This window comes from Exophiala xenobiotica (genome assembly GCF_000835505.1).
Source record: "Exophiala xenobiotica strain CBS 118157 unplaced genomic scaffold supercont1.1, whole genome shotgun sequence".
NCBI lineage: Eukaryota > Fungi > Ascomycota > Eurotiomycetes > Chaetothyriales > Herpotrichiellaceae > Exophiala > Exophiala xenobiotica.
The window spans coordinates 4,995,297-5,014,301 of NW_013562494.1; the positions used below are offsets into that span (position 1 = coordinate 4,995,297).

At 52.0% G+C, this 19,005-nt stretch overlaps 8 protein-coding genes across 8 annotated transcripts; 5 read left to right on the forward strand and 3 right to left on the reverse strand.

The window, feature by feature from the left end:
* Window positions 1-224: 224 nt before the first annotated feature.
* On the forward strand, window positions 225-1,322 carry PV05_01958 (uncharacterized protein; the record flags this gene model as incomplete). Its single annotated transcript, XM_013467017.1, has 1 exon — window positions 225-1,322. One exon carries the CDS (start codon window positions 225-227, stop codon window positions 1,320-1,322), a length of 1,098 nt encoding a protein of 365 aa, XP_013322471.1.
* Window positions 1,323-1,588: 266 nt separating this feature from the next.
* PV05_01959 (uncharacterized protein) lies at window positions 1,589-6,760 on the forward strand (the record flags this gene model as incomplete). The annotated part of the gene is made up of 7 exons (XM_013467018.1): window positions 1,589-1,701; window positions 1,767-1,971; window positions 2,025-2,204; window positions 2,254-2,327; window positions 2,374-2,610; window positions 2,656-6,400; window positions 6,449-6,760. 7 exons carry the CDS (start codon window positions 1,589-1,591, stop codon window positions 6,758-6,760), a joined length of 4,866 nt encoding a protein of 1,621 aa, XP_013322472.1.
* A 426-nt stretch (window positions 6,761-7,186) lies between these two features.
* On the reverse strand, window positions 7,187-8,689 carry PV05_01960 (uncharacterized protein; the record flags this gene model as incomplete). The annotated part of the gene is made up of 1 exon (XM_013467019.1): window positions 7,187-8,689. The coding sequence occupies exon 1, from the start codon at window positions 8,264-8,266 to the stop codon at window positions 7,187-7,189; it is 1,080 nt and encodes a 359-aa protein (XP_013322473.1). The 5' UTR covers window positions 8,267-8,689.
* A 242-nt stretch (window positions 8,690-8,931) lies between these two features.
* Window positions 8,932-10,950, reverse strand: PV05_01961 (uncharacterized protein; the record flags this gene model as incomplete). The annotated part of the gene is made up of 1 exon (XM_013467020.1): window positions 8,932-10,950. One exon carries the CDS (start codon window positions 10,948-10,950, stop codon window positions 8,932-8,934), a length of 2,019 nt encoding a protein of 672 aa, XP_013322474.1.
* A 1,002-nt stretch (window positions 10,951-11,952) lies between these two features.
* On the forward strand, window positions 11,953-13,111 carry PV05_01962 (uncharacterized protein). Its single transcript, XM_013467021.1, has 2 exons — window positions 11,953-12,126; window positions 12,173-13,111. The coding sequence occupies exon 2, from the start codon at window positions 12,178-12,180 to the stop codon at window positions 12,841-12,843; it is 666 nt and encodes a 221-aa protein (XP_013322475.1). The 5' UTR covers window positions 11,953-12,126; window positions 12,173-12,177; the 3' UTR covers window positions 12,844-13,111.
* A 246-nt stretch (window positions 13,112-13,357) lies between these two features.
* On the reverse strand, window positions 13,358-15,747 carry PV05_01963 (uncharacterized protein; the record flags this gene model as incomplete). The annotated part of the gene is made up of 3 exons (XM_013467022.1): window positions 13,358-14,953; window positions 15,382-15,439; window positions 15,500-15,747. 3 exons carry the CDS (start codon window positions 15,745-15,747, stop codon window positions 13,358-13,360), a joined length of 1,902 nt encoding a protein of 633 aa, XP_013322476.1.
* Window positions 15,748-16,272: 525 nt separating this feature from the next.
* PV05_01964 (uncharacterized protein) lies at window positions 16,273-17,015 on the forward strand (the record flags this gene model as incomplete). Its single annotated transcript, XM_013467023.1, has 2 exons — window positions 16,273-16,546; window positions 16,603-17,015. 2 exons carry the CDS (start codon window positions 16,273-16,275, stop codon window positions 17,013-17,015), a joined length of 687 nt encoding a protein of 228 aa, XP_013322477.1.
* An 851-nt stretch (window positions 17,016-17,866) lies between these two features.
* On the forward strand, window positions 17,867-18,673 carry PV05_01965 (uncharacterized protein; the record flags this gene model as incomplete). The annotated part of the gene is made up of 2 exons (XM_013467024.1): window positions 17,867-18,178; window positions 18,239-18,673. The coding sequence occupies 2 exons, from the start codon at window positions 17,867-17,869 to the stop codon at window positions 18,671-18,673; spliced, it is 747 nt and encodes a 248-aa protein (XP_013322478.1).
* Window positions 18,674-19,005: the final 332 nt, after the last annotated feature.

Genomic DNA, 19,005 nt, shown 5'->3' on the forward strand with positions numbered 1-19,005 from the left:
CTCTACACCAATAATATGAGATTCGTAGGATACGTCGTGGGCTGCATTCCATCGGGCTACCATGACGACCCAAAAGCGCATCCAAAATATGCTCCAATGACTCGGTCTAAATTTGGTCCGGGCACCCGGATGTTGTACCCAATCTGCTTAAAAATACAAACAATCGCAATCGTCCCCAGGTATCACGCCTTCGCCTCTTCTCGCAGGCCATTCGAACATATACAATGGAGCAGCCCGCCTCGGATCTGTCTTGCTTAAGACAATGGTATGACTCTTTTAACCTACTTCCCCGTTCGCGACCCCGCTATACAGATCCAATACCAGTTACTTCTCATGAGAGACAACAACAGTCACTTAACGATACTTCCCTCGAATCCCCTCTATCCCCTGCCAAGGCACTCAGCAAGCCGGGTGCGCCCTCAGTACTGTATCTGGGATATGGCTCCAATCTTAGTGCAGAGACATTCCGAGGCAAGAGGAACATCAAGCCGCTGTCGCAGGTCAATGTCGTCGTACCCAGCCTATCCCTGACGTTTGATCTGCCTGGAGTACCCTACTCAGAACCTTGTTTTGGGAATGTTCGCCTAAGAGACGCATCTGCGATCGAGCAATCCCATGAAGATTGGAGAAATCAAGACTACCATAAAGATCGTTGGAAGAAGGGACTTGTTGGCGTTGTGTATGAGGTAACAGCGGAAGACTTTGCTCATATTATTGCTACCGAAGGAGGTGGCTCGGGCTATCAAGATGTGCTGGTCGACTGCTATGCTCTCAACGGCGAGCCGACCGAGGATGTCCCTTGGAAGCCTGCAGGCGAAACGTTCAAAGCGCATACACTTTTTGCCCCAACAAACGCCGCAAGACCAGATCCGTCATACGCCCAGCCCAGTCCCAGATATCTCAAGTTGATCACCGACGGGGCGTCCGAGCATGGTCTACCGCTCGAGTATCAGGCGTTTCTCCACCAGATTCGGACATATCATCCCACCACCACGAAACAGCAGCTGGGCTTATTCATATTCCTGACTGTCTGGTCTCCGTTCTTTCTCTTTATATTCAGTGGTGCCGGGATATTCCTGCGCCCGGACGGCACGTATCCGAAATGGCTCGCCACACTTATTCGGGCAATATTTACGGCAGTATGGACAAGTTATGATGACTTTTTCAAGCCGGCTTTTGGAGACGGAGAACGAACCATTGGGGATGAAGAAGACGATGAAGACCACGACCCCAGTGATATTTTTCGTGAAAAAGAGCCATTGATTGAGTCGGTGAAACAACCTCAGTACGGGTCGGTGGAAGTAGTTGAACGGATAGTCTGACGAGATGGTGGAAACTACGCGAAGATTTTCTGAATTGGATTTGTCCTAATCTTCTCATTTCAATTCCAGGATCTTCTTCTGTTGAGCCGGGCTCCTCTCAAGCTAACATTCATCTTGAGCACGCTGGACTCTTGGCTCTTGTTGACGCGCATAGTGTTCACTGGCCTGCCCCTTCCACACCACACAATCTTCCCAGTTTCTTCATGTCAAGAACAACGAACTAGTCACATCGACTCGGACCGTCAGATGAGGCCACTCCTGACAACATGTCGCCTTCGCCTCGCGTGGACAATGAAAATGAACAGCCCTCATTTCGTGCGTCATTTTCAGCACTCGTCAAATATCTCGAAAAGAGCTTCCGCCAGGAGGGAGTAGTGAGGTGAGTGCAGCCTTCACCACCTATGTGCAAGATAAAATCAGCCACTGATCTGGGACATTTCTCAGTATTCCACATGAGATCATTCGGCCGTTCCGACAGACGTTCCTCCCGAATGACAGTTCACCTCTACGCGACCTACAAAAAGCATTGGAAAATAGCCGGCCGAAGAATGTACTTCGTCTTGCTCCACTGTCGTTCTGCGGAATTGTCTCTATCGTTCTTCAATACCCTTACTCTTTGGTGCAGTCGAAGCTTCTCTATCTCTTCGTGGTCAGAAAACCCTCCAACCGCAAGCCTTGCACCCTACTCATTGCTTTGTAAAGGACGTCATTCGACAACACAAGAACGAGACAGCATTCGCAAAGATCCTCACACAGGTTCAGACAGCATCAGTCACACCCGAGGCGGTTCGAGATCGAAAGGACTTCATTTGCAGGAAACTTGCAGGTTGCGTTTTGCGCCACCTTATCAGTGAGGGCAAGGACACACAGCTGCGTTGGAGAGTGGGTAGGAGTCAATTATGATCAGGGTATTGCTAACGGCATCCAATAGGCGGCTCAATTGCTTTCCGTTGTTCTTCACGACAGCTCTGTCGCAAGGAATAGCCTTGCGCAAATGCAGGACTGGTAAGTATCCCCCAGTCTACCAGGTATCCTCCTCTGACCTATATAGCTGCATGTTGACCCCTTTCCTCGAAGCACATGAAAGCTACCTACTTCGCGTGCTCGTCGCCGATATTGTCAGAGGACTATTGTACAATGGAATGGACCGAGCTGTCTTGAAGAGTTCTCCAGGCCCACTCAGGATTGTTGACGACATTCCCATCTCTGAGAACGCAGAAGCAGAATGGCTAGGTCGGGTGGTTGAATTTCTAAGCGACTTTGACCTTCGACGTGCCTTTGCCGAACGGTATGTTGGTATCCGCGTCCATCTGTGCTCGAGTAACAACAGCAGGACCGACCGCATCTACAGAGTCCGGCGCCTGGAATATGGAGAGGGCGCATCTTACGTTATCCGCGATGGACTCGTTTCCATCGCCGCAGCTTCCCATCAGATCACCTTCCTTCTACCAGATGCACCCGACTTGCTGACCCTTTTCTCCATCCCCGTCACGAGCGATCTGTCTATCAGTAGCACGACGTCCAAGTCGAATAGTTCCAGTGCAGTCGAGATTGCATATCCCAACAACACAGGCTTCTGGATTAAAGATGGAAAAAAAAGCGCGATTGACAGCATCACAATCACTCTGGACGATGTTGAGTCTGCAGATTCCCTGGTTCAAAAGGTGAGAGAGGAACAAAATACTGCTCCAGGAGATGATTTGGTAACTGCTACCACGACCGAACAAGGCTCGACTCGAGCGTCGCAGAAGTGTTCGCTAGCTTTCGTGGACTTCAACATGTTTATCGACTCTGAAGGTGACCAACCGTTCGACCAGGGCACGAGGACTCCTGCTAGCGTGGCGGACCCTTCTGGCGTTGAAATCTCTTCTCCTCTTGAGAATCTTTCCCAGCGAAATCTACAAAAGAAAGCGAGCCAAGCACACCAGAGCGAGCATACGGAGGTTTCCGTACCATCTCAGAACAAGAAGAGGACCAATGCGCATCGGGACACACCGCGTAACGCCGGGTCGGCAAAAGACGTCGCGCACACAACAAATGTTGCTTCGAATCCTCCAGAGTCCAAGCCTGGGGCGAGAGGTGCAGATTCAGCGGCTGGTCAGATAGCGGGAACGAGCGAAAAAATTAAGACCAAGGAAAGAGCATCTCACCAAAAGCCAGCCTCAGAGCTACCTGCACACAGAAATCGCCACCAGAAACAAGCTGCTGCAAGCGCAGGCCCGACAGAAACCAACGAACAAGCAAACGTCAAAAAGTCACGATCGAGGCCTTCTGAGTCCGCCTCGGTGTCCTCGGATGGCCAGCCCACTCCTGCCTCTTCAAAGACAGCCCAAAGGGTTAGAGGCGTTATCACACAAGACAAACGAAAGAAAATCGCTAAAGACACCATTCATACTCCTACAACGATGGATCCTCAGGCCGAGTCCCAGATGGGCCAATCCCCTCCACCTGCGCCTGCCAAACCGGGACTCAAGAAGAGATCCCTCAAGCAGTCCACCGATGGGGAACAATCTCAATTGCGAGCCGAACCAGACTCAATGACAAGCGAGTTCGATTTGCCGTACGTAGGAGAGGAAAGCGATCACCCAAAGAAGAAGGCCAAAACCAAAAACTCAAAGCAGCCTGTTAGGACGCAAGGAAACACCGAAAATAAGGTGACGAAAAATACATTCAAGAAGGACGCGGATAGTCAAAAAGCGAGATCACAAAAGGGCAAAGGAAAGCAGAAGGCGGCACCATCACCCGTCAAGGAAGGACAGAAGACGGCGGCGTCGACACGAGCCAGGCGTACCGTCAAGTCGTCGACATATGTCAATGATTCGGACAGCGACGCGGATGGCGGCGCAGAAGGTGATGACAAAGTTAGCCAAGCAAACAAGAAGTTCACCAGAGACGACGATGAGGGTCACGCCGAAGATTCGTACCCTGTCAGTAACGAGGAGATGGAAGCCGCACGGCATGGCTCCGAACTGAGTTTCGACTCCAACCTCAAGAAGTTGGTCCCTACGAAGGTGGCCCGCGAAGACGCCGGACCATCCAGACAGCACCTTGCTGGCACCAAGGGCACTCATAATGCTACTCCACAACGCACAATTCAGCCTGTCAGTGAAAGTCCCATTCCTCCCGTGAGTGAAAACCTGCTCCGAAGGACTTCCATTGTGGGATTTGGGCCTCGAGGTCCCAAGAATCAAGCTGTGCCACTCGGCTCGTCAGCGAAGAGGACCACTCAAAGCCAACTACCAACAAATCCAATCACGCCTGTTCCAGTTCAGAAACGACCACCAATGGAGCAAGGCTGCGCTGAGGACGACAGCGAAGCCCAGACGAGTGGAAGAAGACGTTGCGAGAACATTAAACCAAGAGAACAAGAAACTCAGCATGAGACTAGAGAGCCAGAAGCCATTTCGGAGGTCACCGACGTGCTCGGCTCTAACCCATCTGTGTCGGACAAGTCTCAACGACATGCTGAGCGTAATCCTGACGCCGCTGTTCTGGAAAAGGACGACACCTCCATGTGTGATGTCCACGATGAGCCGGATCTGGGAATCGGCATTGGCGACGGAGATGTTGTTGCCATGAAGGAACTTTTGGCTCCGAGCAAAGCCGATAACCGTGCTATCAAACGCCGCGTGGACGACGCTAAGCCCAAGTTCAATGCTGATACCATCTCTGAGGTTGCCGGTAAACTCGTTGCGCATAAGGTTCGACCTCAAAATGATCCTGTTGGTACTGCTCGCGCAATCCACGACGAGTCGATGCCTGAAGCCAATGCCGAGATCAGTGCACAGGTAGCAGTGGCGCCAAATGATGACATGCCTATAGATGAAGACCAAGCCCGGGACCACGCCCTGCCCCCGGCTCTACAAGTCCACAATGAAGCAGAAACCCTACTTAACGATACACCAGACCCCGACGCAAATGAGAGTCGAAGATCTTCGACAGCCTCATCTGAGAACGTCTTTGAGCAGGAGCGTTCCGAATACGTCGCGTCTGATCCGGCTTCAGACGACGATGTGGAGAATTCTGCTAACTTGCATTTCTCTGAACCTCAGGACAATTCCAAGTCTCGAGACATGCAGCCGAGGCCGCAGACACCTCTTCTGGAAGATGAGATACCACGAGGACGTCCAAAGCACCAACCGGCCGTCATTGCTCAAGCCCATAAACGGCAATCTATCGGAGTTGCCGCCATCCTGGATGCCGAATACCCCCAGGCCGAGAAAGCTATCAACACAAGCAAGATGCGCTCAAGCTTGCATCCGGCACAGGAGCGAACGAATGTCCGTGATGCCAGGATTCGCGAAGCGCGACCAGACGTTGAAGAGTCTGCAATCAGGGATGGAGCCAGCGGTAGCAATCAGAAACCCGTGCCTGCGACCACAACGACCAGCTCAAGAGCACATGGCTGGGAGCCACAGCCAAAGAGCAACCCCATAGTGATGCGCGAACCACTCAAGGGCATGTGCCCTCCACCTCCGCCTCGTAGTGCTCCTTCCAAGTCTACGACACGGCCTGACCACGCACCTACCTCTAACACCACTATCGCACCTGCCTCGCCACGCACTCCCAGACGACGAAGCAACCCAGTGATTGTGCCACATAGATTATCACCAGCCGTGCAAAGCCCTCGCAATAAGGCACCATATCCCTCGCTGAACGTGCCCGTCCGCATCAAAAAGACCAAGCCACCAGCAAGAAAAGTTTCGATATCTGAAGTCGTGGCTCCCCCCGGTACACCAATGTCTTTCTGCACTCGCTTGGGTGTGCATGCATCATTGGCTGATGCCGCCGTTGATGAACAAACCGTGGTATCTGAGCCTAAGGCCGCGTTTCACAGACCAGGGGACGGGAGTTTGACACTTGTGAACGAGGACGAGTCAACCTTAGGTCACCCGGCAAGAATATGGCCTCGTGGTGTCAGCCGCCACCGATCGGTATCGACTGACGGCATGTCTTCGGCCATGTCACCCTCGGGTGGTTCACGCTTCGCACATAGAGCTGACCAACAGATACTGCGGGATGTACAGGTCAGAGACACTCAACATGGCTTGCTGGACGCAATCACCAAGATTACTACTGTAAGTTTATACGTCAGATACAGGCTGGGGAGCTACTGATCAGAACAGGATGTGCTCTTTCGTTTCGGACAAGAAGAAGATGCTGTCAACACCAAGGTGGATGAATATTTCCGAGGAGGCGATCAGATTGTTCAGACTTTGACGGACAGCTGGAACCAGCGTCTAGGCCACGAGCATCGGAACATCGCAACCAAGCTTGGCGAGGAGAAGGATTTCATAACGAAAACTTCAAAGCTGGTTACCGAGCAAAACATTGGTTCGTGGAAAAGTATAATATGCGACAACCATGTTGGGGGAAAACTCCAGAAGAGGACCAAAAGTTTGATTGCTAGGATCGAGGCTTTGAGGAACAAAGATTGAGAGTTCGTCTTGACGACGTTTCGCATTGCAAGAATATTTGTCTTGAGGTCTAGAGGGCCAACATAAATGCACCTCATGATGGGATGCACAAAAGTACAAGCGATTTGTTGCAGCATTAGGTAGGAGTGGATGAGTGGACTTGTCCGTGCTCCAGGGGTTTGTGTGGATGCAATTAGTTCATGGGGTCTTCAGATCAGCTCGGACTGGTTCCTGTACATGTAGAAGTGTTTGCCGTTGCTGTCTAATCAAGAAGATCATTAATGAAAAGGAGTAGAACTTTCACACTCGACTAGTTTCCACTCATGAGCCTAGCACCTTGTTCGCAGGCTTGGTAGCATGAAATACTTGTAGTACTCTTCAGCTATTTCAGTCGAAATTAGACAGTTGGATTGGGTTTGTCCAGGTATTCTCTAGAGATGTCTTGGATCAGAAATGCTTCCCCGTCGCCGCTTGAGCCATCAAAGAATCCGGTAAGTCGATCTTCTCTATCGATACATTTCCCTTGTCGTCCACGAGGAGCGCATGATTCTTTTCGATCACGGCCCACTCGCCAGCATTGTACGTCGTCGGCTCACTCGCGACGATGACATGCTTCCCGTGTTCCGCGGCCTTTTTGCTGGCATTGGGATTGTGCTCACCGCCGGGCGTGTCGGGGTACTTCCTGTTCAGCGTGATGCCGGCTTTTGTGGAGTAGTATAGACTGGGGGGCTGTTCGAGGGGGTGGTTGCGCAGGCGCACGGCCAGAAGCTGGTTGCCGTCTGTGCAGCATACGTTTAGGGAGCATGCTTTCACGTTTGCAGCGCCGAGGGTCTTTTGTTGCAGTTCGATGACGGAGTAGAACGCCGAGACCAGGGCGTCGCACATTTCGCGGGGCGTGTAGGTGCGTTCCCAGCTTTCGATGTCGCTGTTCGGGGCTCCATGGCCGCCCACGGATTTGTTGGCATTCTTGGTCAGATTCGTCATGTACAATGCCGCCAGGTGTTCCGAGTCCGTGGTGCCGTGGATGTTCTCGTACGCGGATTTCTCAATCAGTGGGAGCATGGCGCGGCGGATGTCGGCGAAGTCGGAGATCAGGCCGTTGTGCATGATGGTGTGGCGGCCGAAGGTGAAGGGGTGATTGTTGATCGTGGTCACGGACGTGCCCGTGGCGGCGCGGATGTGTGCGAAGACGGCTGTCGTGGACGTGTTGGCGCAGATGGAGTGGAAGTTGGCGTCGTTGGTGGGCGGTTGGGAGTGCTTGTACATGACGGGCCGCGTGCCGGACGTCGTGGTCACGAAGTCAGAGCGGGTCGGAGTGTACCACGCCATGCCGAAGCCGTCGACGTTGAACAGGCGGTTGCGCAGGGTGATTTCCTCGCTGGTCGTCTCTTCGCCGGGAGTGTGGGAGAAGAGTTTCGGGAGGTAGTGGTCGTGGACTTGTTTGGCCAGGCCGTGCTTGGGCGTGATGAGGACGTCTTCCAGGAGGCATTCCTCCGTCGGGGAGATGTAGCTGAACCACCGACACATGTTGGCAGGGTGGGCGTTTGCAAGGGGATCTCTTTAACAGGGTACAGGGTTGTTGAGGTGCAGAGAGATAGTAGTAAAGGTTTGGATGTTGGCTTTTGCTGGGGAGGACAAGAGGTCGGCCCGGGTATGCACCTGAAAAGAAATTAGGCAATGGTGGAAGATATGAGCTTCGAGACGATGTGAAGCTGTATGCCAGATCTTTTAGCCAGAATCTAGAGGATGAAGAAGGCGAAGGAGAAGAAACAAGGGAAGAGGTAGGACGTCATTCGATGTTGAAGATGCTTGTCCACCTTTATGGACCGAGGTTGACTCAGTGTTGCAGACCTGGTTGTTCTGGATCAAATTTTCGTTTGAGAATATCTAGAGACAGATTGATGATGCGAAGATGCAGGTACAGACACGTAAGCAGGTTTGATCATCAAGCTGCGTCAAGCGAGCAAGATTGAGCAAGGTTGTGCAAGGTCCAGCTGGGGGTCAACCAAGAGAATCGACGTCATAAGGTACCTGGTAAGCTTTAGAGTTTGGACAAGCTCTCGCCAAGCTTAACTACCTTAACCTAATTAGCTAAGTGCTTGGCGCTGAGTTCCAAGCCAAAGCCCGAAAATAATTCAAACCCTTCATGTCCAGCATCGCTGTCTGAGGTATTACCTATGCAATGAATGTTCTCAGACGAGGACAATCTCTTGTGGGATCAAATCGCCATGATCTGCCATTTCAACGATTTCTCCCTCCATAGTTCCTTGAATGTAGGATTCCCCAACCAGCAGGTATCGATCCGAGGGCGACCCCATGTCACTTTCTGTGTCGCTGGTCTGGGACACTCTCCTCAAGACGAAAGGCACGTTCGCTCCCTCGAAAACACAGCATACATCACCTACCTCGAGCGTCTTGTGAGAGATGCCATAATATCCTTTCGATGTCAGGAAAATACGTCGGTTATGCAAAGCTCGTCGTTGATTCGCCATATATGTGAGCACATCTCGCTCCATGTTTCTACCGCCATCCTTGTTCGGTGTAGGTTTGGTCCCCGTCGTAGCGGCGTCATGACTGATCAACTTCTTGTATGCTTGATAAATGGATTGGTGAAGCAACAGATCCGCGTGCGCTGGCCCGTCATCGGTGTTTCGACCTGCCACAATCGCTAAGCTATAAGCAAGCTCGCGTACTTCACTGTCCTGACCGTACACTGTACAGTTACTGTCATGGTTGCCCTCCTCCAGTCGTCTCCATACTGCTCGGAGAGGAGCCTTCTCCTTTTGGCCTGGCAGTTTTAGGTCCTCGTCATGGAATGCTTGAGAGCACCAGACGATTTCGTCAAGGAGTATGCCTGAAAGCGACAAAGTGAACATTGATGCAGAAAGCTCGACCTGAAACTTTCGCGGCGGTAGACCCCCAGCTCGATAGAACATGTCGGGGTAGCCTAGCCAATATACCCGCCACTCTTCGTCCCAGCGTGGAACCCATGAAGGTCTCTGCCCAGACAGGGATGGTGAGTTCGAGATGTGGTCGACACAGGCGAGAAGAGTCCATGGAAATGGGTCGGTTCGCAGAATGTATCTTGCCGCATCGAAGTAGACGTCGTCAACAGATTTGTCGTAGTCGGCTATCAAGGCATCTGCCCGGTTTCGGTTTCGGTTTCCGCGGCCGACGCTGGGATGGCCCAGGAAGGCATATACACGGTCTCGCTGATTGGTGGCCTTGTACTGCCGCCCGTCATTGAGGATGTCGATGAATCTCGGTGTGGAGTTAGGGTGATTCATGGACTTTGTCAGGGGGAGTTCATTCCGCCACGAGACAGGATTGCCGAACGATCGCCAGATGTCTTCGAACACATCCCAAAACATGCCCGACTTGACGTTGCCAATGACTGCTCCCACATCAGCACGTAGTGCAACAAACAACATCAACTCGACCAGATAGCTCCAACTGATGGAAGCCTTCCCATAAAGGAGTACGGCTGATCTTGCAAGGCCGACCTCTTGAAGCACCCATACACGCTCGAACCACTCCGATCCCATAAGACGTCGGACCATGTCCCATATCTCCGGGCTTGAGCTGATGACTTTCGAGTCAAGCGCAATCGGCGGCATCTTTTCCACGCCCCCATGTCGGGATGCCAGGTCTGTAAGAGTCGTGATTGTACTCTGTATGGTGGCCAGACACTGACTGGCTTCCTCCCTGCTATCCTCGCCAATCCATATCAGCACTCTCTTGGCGCACCCATACACGTTTCCCATCTGACGAACTTGATGAGATTTCTCGTTATTGTCCCATTGATTAATACACACTGCGTCGACCCAGAGCAGCCTGGAATCTGTGCCATGCCGCAGATGTTCCAGTGCGCAAGCGAGGTTTGGTCCAATGGGCAGCGTGTGGCCGTCACATTCAATATTCATCGCATCTTGGTGCTTCCCCCACACATAGGAGAGAGCCTCGAATTTCAACGGACCTTCCTCGAGCTTGCATATGCTCAGACCGCACGATAGTGGACCTGTGCCAGGATGCAGCTCCAGCACACGAATCCATCCGTCGACAGGCAAAGGGGTATATACGTAGGGCGGAAGAGGGAAGAGGATTTCGTCTGGGGAACAGGGTGATGCAAGCTCAACAGAAGATGCGGTAGGGATGGTTTTAATGTCGGACAAGGACACATTCGGTCCGCGATATGGGTCAAAGTACGCCATGTGCAGAACGACTTTGAGAGGCTTGAATAAAGATCATTGCCGCAAGCACGTGAATATGGTTAGGATGGTAGGAGTGTATTGAGGTCACTCGCTGGGCATGCATCTCTTCATCAACCTGTCCGACTTTACCGACTTTACCTCTAGAAAGGAGACAAATAACCAGCGAGTGGCTGAGACAGACGAGTTCGCAATGGCGCCGACGCGCATAAGCGATCAGTGCGAGACCTTGATAACGACGCAGAAGAAGTGGCCAATGGTCTGATGGCGACGACGCCTATAGCTTGGCGACAGGGTTGCAAGCTTCACCCAAGCTGTAGCGTCCCGCGCTTAATGGTGTTGGTGAAGGCTGGAGGTGGAGGTGGGCCGGGGTGACAAGATACGGCTTGACGGGTACTTGTTCGTACCACTCAAGATCGGATAAGTTGCCCATTCTTGCTCAGCTGGCAACGGCGACCATGTTTTCAGTGTCCCCCTTTATTTCGTAGCGACGACATGGGCTTACCTGGGCATCACGACAGTTTACTTCAACATTCAAAATCGTCCTCGTCGGTGACTCCATTAGGTACCTACCAGCTGGACAAGCTTCATCTACTTCATAGTTGGCAGTCTTAGCTGAATCTTGTTTCATACACCATTCTTCCACAGTAGCCCAGCCACCACATCCTCCATCAAAGCCTACGTGGCTCATTCCTCCAAGCAGACCAAATTATGTGCCTGCAAACAACGGTTCACGTCTAGCGAAGACTTTAGTTCTTGCTCCTTGCGGATGCCACCTCAACGCGCTGAAAAGCACACTCAGAGGCTGCAATATTTTCCGTTCCTTCTTTCCATACTAAGAGACATGTCGCTCTTCTGCAGGGCTCAGCGCACATTGCTGCTGCTAGCCAACCCTCGAATCTCATTTTTGTTTGTGGTGATGCCTACCAGGAGTTGCGATGGTACGTGATCTTCCAAAAATGGTCCGACGAGAGACCTTTTAGCTTTTTGCGGAGCTTGTCTCAGGGAAGGTCCTCAACAGAGGCAAAAGCGATGGCTCAACATAGAAGAGAGAATATATAATCTCTCTCCCTCGACCTCGACATCTCCTCACATTCCTGCAGCATCGAGAGTTCACTTGACTCGTAATCACTCTATCCATCCTATCGGGTCCTATCGAATCTACTATTCCATCAAAAGGTAAGTTGAATTCAAATCTACAATATTCAAACCTAACTTCTATTAGTCAACATGCTTTGGAAAATCCTTCTCGCGTTCCTTGCGCTGTGGGCTACTGCTCTGGCTTACCCAGCCGGTGCGGATGACTTCGGCGTACCAACCAATGAGGCCGGGTATGACAAAGCGACTTTCGGAGCTCTCGACTTGGCTACGACTACCGCCAGCCGTTACAAATCCATCAAGATAGGTTGTCACAGGAATGAAGGGATTTGTAAAACGAAAAAGCAGCTCCTCGATACAACACTGCCCGAACCGACGCACTACTGCACGCGTGAGGCGCTGGCTGCCCTAGCAATCTGGCGCATGTTCTGCAAGAAATCAATCAGTGCGTACTGCTGGGAGCGAGCGCCTTCGATCGAGCGCTGCTGCAGCCAGTGGGTGGACAAGGACGATCCCAAATGGAAGGACTACCCAGCCCTGATGGAGCAGAAGAACGGAAAATGGGTGCCGACAGAGAGTAGCATTGACGACCAGCGCAAGATCATTAGGCCCTCGTCAAAAGAGTTCAATCCTAATGTTGGAGGCAAATGGTATGGGTGTGGCTACTGGAAGCCCCAGACCTCGGACGAGTATACATGGGTCATCAACCATCTGGAAGACTATGGAATCAAAGACGTCGACGAGACTGGAAAGATAATTGGGGAGGAAAAGTGGAACGCGGAAGAGGGCGGTAAGTGATTGCGAGGGAGCACTTTGGGACATGGAGGCAGAGCACAGGGCCACGCTGACAGAACGTGTTTGTGAGGCAGACTGTGCCATACACTGGAGAAAAGGGACTGCAAAAAGGAAGAGAGTGGATGCAATCAGCGTCCAAGGGAGATGGCAAAGCCCGGGGAAAATAGCTTGGGCGATATGAAGAGCATTGCAAGGAGTGGCAGACATAGAATCCGGTCACTAGGTACCTTTTGTCGAGTCTTGGTTACATGCTTCGGAAAAATGGCAGCAGGAATGAATAGTCTAGTCCAGGACTGAAATTTGATTCCGTCTACAAACCCACAAAACGCCAGCGTCCGTCCAGTCTTCACCAAGGCAATCAGCCATTACCTCCAAACCTACGGCAACCCGACCTGGCTGCAATCTCAACACGGATTATCGCTGATAGACCCGTGCGGACTCGTTCCCACTCCCCCAAGACCTTGTTGGGGTTGTCATCAGCAAGGCAAATGCGCAGGATACCCAGGTAGTCTATAGATCACTCCTCAATCCGCGGCGACGTAGGCACAGGAGATCTCGGACTTTGAGGATCAGGCTCCGAGATGCCACTTAGCGGCCTCACCTTCGCGGGCTCTTCCATCGCAAGCCGGATGCTGCCACGATTGTGGTTACCATCCACGGAACTCTGATCAGGTGTCTGTGCGCCCTCTTCTACGTATCCGTACATGACCTTCCGCCCACCGACGTGCTTGATCAAGTGCTTCAAGTTCCCAGCCTCTTTCTCCTCGCCATGTCCCGTCTCCAGGACGGGAGCGCGAAAGGCGCTTGCAATTTCCACGGGGCCCAACGTGACCTCCCGGCCGAGCACGCCGTAGCGCCAGAAGGCAGGTAAGATGAGGAGCAGGCAGCCGATGGTGCTGGACACGCCCATCGCCAGGTACAGGTAATGTGTGTCGTAGTGGATCACGTCGCTGATCTGCAGAGTGTTGGGTATGTTTGAGAAGGTGGCCGTGGCGTTGTCTCGAACGCCCACGACGGTGACCTGTGTGCCCGCGACGGGTTGGAATGCTGGTCGCTGAATAAGTGCCGTGGCGGTCAGGAACGCGAGTTGGTTGATCCCAGCAACGAGCGTTGAGAGAGCATCGTGGAACGAGCAGTCGCAGGAACCCATGTTTGGTGGACCGAACATCATGGTCTGGGCCAGGGTGCCCTTTTGCGATAGACCCCACAACGAGCTTCCTGAGTAGGTGATTGCTGCCGTTGATGACAAGTATTGAGATAATGCGTTGGCGACGCCGCCGAGCCGCGTCGTGCTGTTGACGATATTACGATCGTCTGTTGTCAGATAAGACAGGACCTCAAAGCCGTCCGCCTGCTTCAGGGAGTAGGAGTAGGCCGGGATAGGAGGCGTGACTGTATTCGAACTGTCGTACTCTTTCCCTCCGACGCTGACGCCGTTTGTGATGTGCGCTTTCGTATAGTTGACGATTGTCATCGGGTAGCGAACCAAGGCAGGACGCAGTGTACAATGGACGTTGGTTATTGTGCCGGGGCATGACTCAACGCTAGCGGCTCCGTATGGGTCATCGGAGTCAAAGTACAGCAGGTCCATAGTGATGCGCGAATAGTCCTTTGCCGAGTCTGCATATCTCATGCCGAAAGAAGTATTGAAAATCGGGAGATCAGTCCACTGGCTAGCATCGCCTGATCCACTGCCTTGGTGCTCATTATAAGCATTGATTGCACCTGTGGCGTAATTGGTGTGATTGCTTGTTTTCTCACACTCAATCTCAAACCCAATGGCGTCCACGTGTGTGTAGCACACACCATCACAGTTCCGATAGAGCTGTTGAAAGTTTTCGAAGAAGCCATTGCTCGTTTCCCAGGTGTCCACGGTGGGCGTATATGTGTCACCGATCATGAAGTCGGTTTGAGCACCTAAGCCCGGGCTTACGACGAAGCCGGTCTGAGGAAACGCCTTAGCTGTGATTCCGAGTATAGTGACATTCTTTGCAGGGTCTTGCGTGGTGTATGTCGTTGTTGCGCGCTGAAAGAAGAAGGCATCAAGAATGGCCAGCTTTGCCGCGAGTGCTGCCAGCGCAATGACATCGAGTGCCCAGAAGCGGCGCAAGATCTATGTAAACGACATGCTGGATTCCCAGGATTTATTTAGCTCAGCAACGGTCGCACCTTTGAGAGCTTTGCGCCACCGAGGATCACATTGCCCTCGCCGTTGTGAGATGGATGCGTTGCAGAGTAAGGGCTATGATACCGCCGAGCGAATGCACAGAGGATTTGATGGCCACCACACCTCATACATTCCAAAGAACAAGGGTTTAAGAAAGGTCTCGTGGAAGCAGCAGAGTCTCCTTTCCCTCAGGAAACTCGCAAGGATTTCGCAGTCTCGCCCTTTCTTTTCCACAGCAGGCCGAAACCTCGAGGTTTGAATTCATAGCCGTTTGCTATATCAACTCTCTGTATCCAACACAACACGATCTTCGCGAACCTCTTGTGACATCGCAAATACCCAGCCAAGGATAAGAATATGCACCCAAGCATTACCGAATATTCCAGCGCCAGTTCTAGTCCAGCAACCCCAGAGACAGAGATCAAACGGCTACTGATGGCCCCGTCAGTACAGTCCTCAAAGCTTGGTCAGGCTCAGTCGACGAAGACTAACCATTCCATACGTCGCCACCGTCGGCAGCCACCACTTCCTCTTGACCGGTTCGCCCGAGGCATTTCAAGGACACCCCGAGCACTCAAGATCCTGCTGCTAGTCGTCCTCAGTGGACTACCTTTCATGGTCTTCATGCTCATTGCTCGATACAGGTTGAGGCACAGAACTATTGGCCCGCCTGAACTGAATGCCACGTTCTTCAAACTTGCCAAGTGGATGACTGTGTGTTGGGCTTCGTTGCTCATCATCTTTACCCTCGCGGAAGTGTTTTCGCACTTTGCATCCTGGGCATGCAGCTTGTCGAAGCATTCAGTCAAATACCGGCCACTCGCTAAAACACTGTGCTTCCGAATTACCATGCTCGTGTGGGCTGGAGCCGCACATCAGGCCAACTGCAGGATTTGGAACACTGACACCCCCCGCAATGTTCCAGACGACTGGCCTGCGACCTTGAAGCAAGTCTTTGTCTTCCTTGTGGTGTCATTTACCATTCTACTCGTCCAGGGAATCGTACTGCGACTTATCGCCATTCGCTATGTGAATGGCTACATTGACCCACGATCGAAACGAGCCTTCAATGAGCTCGAGATCATCCGCGACTTGAACAACATAGTCAAACAACACTACGAGTGAAGCGACCTCTCTTTACAGTCAAATGGCTTAAGAGGTTCTTCTGCCCTGTCGAGGATGAGGACTTTGGAACCATCGTCAGCGGCCGTGGCAACGAGGAAATGCACAGAGACTACGCCGCTAGGATCTGGAACACCGTCACCATGGACCTGCATAAAGTAGTCCTCACCTCGGCTGACCTCCGCCGTCGCCTGATCGACATGGGTCGTGATCCTGAAGCCGCCGAGGATCTGTTTGCACGGCTGGACGAAAGCTGCGATGGGCAGGTTACACGTGATGAGCTCGAGACACTGGTTGTCAGCACTGGGGCACAACTCAACAAGAGAGCAGTATCTATGCAGGGAATCAAGAAGTTGTTGTCGAAGCTGGAGCTATTGCTGACACTTATCATGTTTACCATCATTGTTTTCATCTACAGTAAGTCATCCCTCTTACATTCCGCGAAAATACAACCTCGCCGACATAATACATAGGCAATTTATTCAACCAAAACTGGGTCAAGGACTCCAAAGCTCTCTTGACCGGCTTTATTGGCTTGGGCTTCGCAATCGACTTCGTCGCCGACTGTGTCTTTGTGTTTGCGAAACATGCTTACGATGTCGGCGACCTGATCGAAGCAAAGTCCAAAAAGCTCGTTGTCCGTGACGTTCATCTCACGCACACGGACTTCGAGGAAACAGGAAGCGAAGGAGCCGATGCCATTGGCATGGTCGTGCAGATCAGTCATAAAGTCCTGGCGGCTGAGGTGATCATCAACTGGACCAGAAGCAATGACTTGAAGGTCGTTCAGAAGGCGCAGAAACAAGCAGGTTCATGTAATTTAAGCTTCGAACAACCACTGTGTGCGACGAGATGTGACTGGGGAAAGCATAGATGCAATACGTAAAGGTGCTGGCGTGGGTTTTTAGCATCGGGTTGACGAGATTGCACTTTTCTATAATGACGTGAGCATGAAGCTTTGTGGTCCAAGGGGGTTTTCGGCATGGTACGCTATGGGCATCAACCCGCTTGTAACAGGTCATAACCGCCCCAAGGCATTGCCCCATCGAGCAAGCCCAGGAATTCAATACGTGCCGTGTCTTTGTCTCGCTGCCAGGACGGATCAGATTTCACCCCGGGAATCCAAGCTGGACCCGCGGACTGACCAAGCTCTAAGGGAAAATCATGTTTGAGTCTTCATGACTGGTGGTTGACGCTTGTGTTAGGGGCCATGGACGAACTCCTCTCCGGCGCACTATGCCCGTTTAGTCATGCTTTCCACTTCAGGCACGTTGGTTCTCGATTCTCCACATTGAACAAGGCTGAGCCGTGCTAGGAGCATGTTCGCAACGGCATAGAATTCCTCCGCAAAATTACCTACTCTGCAAGCGGGTGAAATGGAACATCTTCCCAATCCAGGCAGCAACGTTCTGTTCGTGCCGACTGGGCCTAGATGGAGGGAGTCTCAGTCGTTGTCCGAGCGAAAATGTGCTCATGGCCCAGGAGAGCGGAGAATATCTCGATAGTCAACGAGGTAGGACGGGAAATTGACCTGCGTACCAATTGGCACTCGCACATCGGAAGCCCTGTGTCCGAATGTATGAATAGAATTAGAAACTTCAGTTGAAGGGATCGATGTATATAAAGAGTCCAGTAGCTCCCAAGTATATCTTCGTCAAACATTGGGAAATTCAATCCTCGACGAAAGAAAAGATTATCCGACAGTCTCAGTACAACAACAAAGCACACCACAGAAATATGTCTGGGGCATTTGATCTGGCCAGGCCCAACCGGCCAATTCGAGCTGGTGTCATTCTGATGGGCGCGTATGTTCTTTGCCAAACTTGGAGACGGCCGGCCTTTACTGAACATCATTGTAGCGAGACCGAAATTCTTGATGTAGCTCCGATCGACCTCCTGTATGGCATGTCCAAGCACTTTGTCAAGCCCTTCGAAGACGACATCCTGACTCCAGAACTCAAAGCCCAAGCTCTCGACTTTGAGTTCCATTGGGTCAACCAGTTCGGAAAGGCTTCCAGCCTGACCGGAGGACTGCCAATTCAACCCACTGTACGTTGAGGGCCCTCAGCTTTGCGCTCGTGATTCCGGTGAACTGATCGATTTGCACAGGACGATTTCAGCACCTGCCCACCATTGGACATTGTCATTATGGGCGCGCATCAGCAAGGGTACGTGCCCAACGAGGCAGAGCTCGACTTCGTCCGCAAGAGCTACGAGACCTGCTCAGCTTTCATAACCATCTGTGGAGGGTTTCAAGCCGCTTTTATGGCAGGATTGTTTCAAGGCAAGACCGTCACGGCACCGCGATTGATGCTGGACAACCTGCGTCAAATGGCTCCACAGACTGAATGGGTAGCGAAGCGTTGGCATCGGGATGGTAAGCTGTGGACCAGTGGAGCTTTGTTGAATGGCTTGGATCTGATTCGTGCCTTTGCGACTGAGTACTGGGGAGGCAAAGGTACGCTGGCGGAATTCTGGATTGGTATGGGGCACTTCCCGAAGAGGGATATCAACTATGGTGACGCTGAGAACAATTATCTCTGAGTGTGGGAGGACACGAATGTAGTATAGCTGAAATTGCCGGGTCGAAGGTCGGCGAGTGAAAGATGTTCTCCAGTTCCTGTAGGTCTCAGAGAAATATCTACAGTCTTGGAGGCTTCACCTGTTGAATCAGCTGCACATCAAATATTGCCATTGTGAAATGGCTGCGCACATTAGCACAACCGTCAGCCTTGACAAGATGTTACTACTCATTGACGACAAGCGGTCTGCCTGGGAGCACTTGGTGCCTCATCAGCTACCTAACTTAGGTAGTATTCACTTGACGAGACAGGAGTATGTTGGTTCGTCCCAGTCTTTGCTTAGCTTAGGTTGGT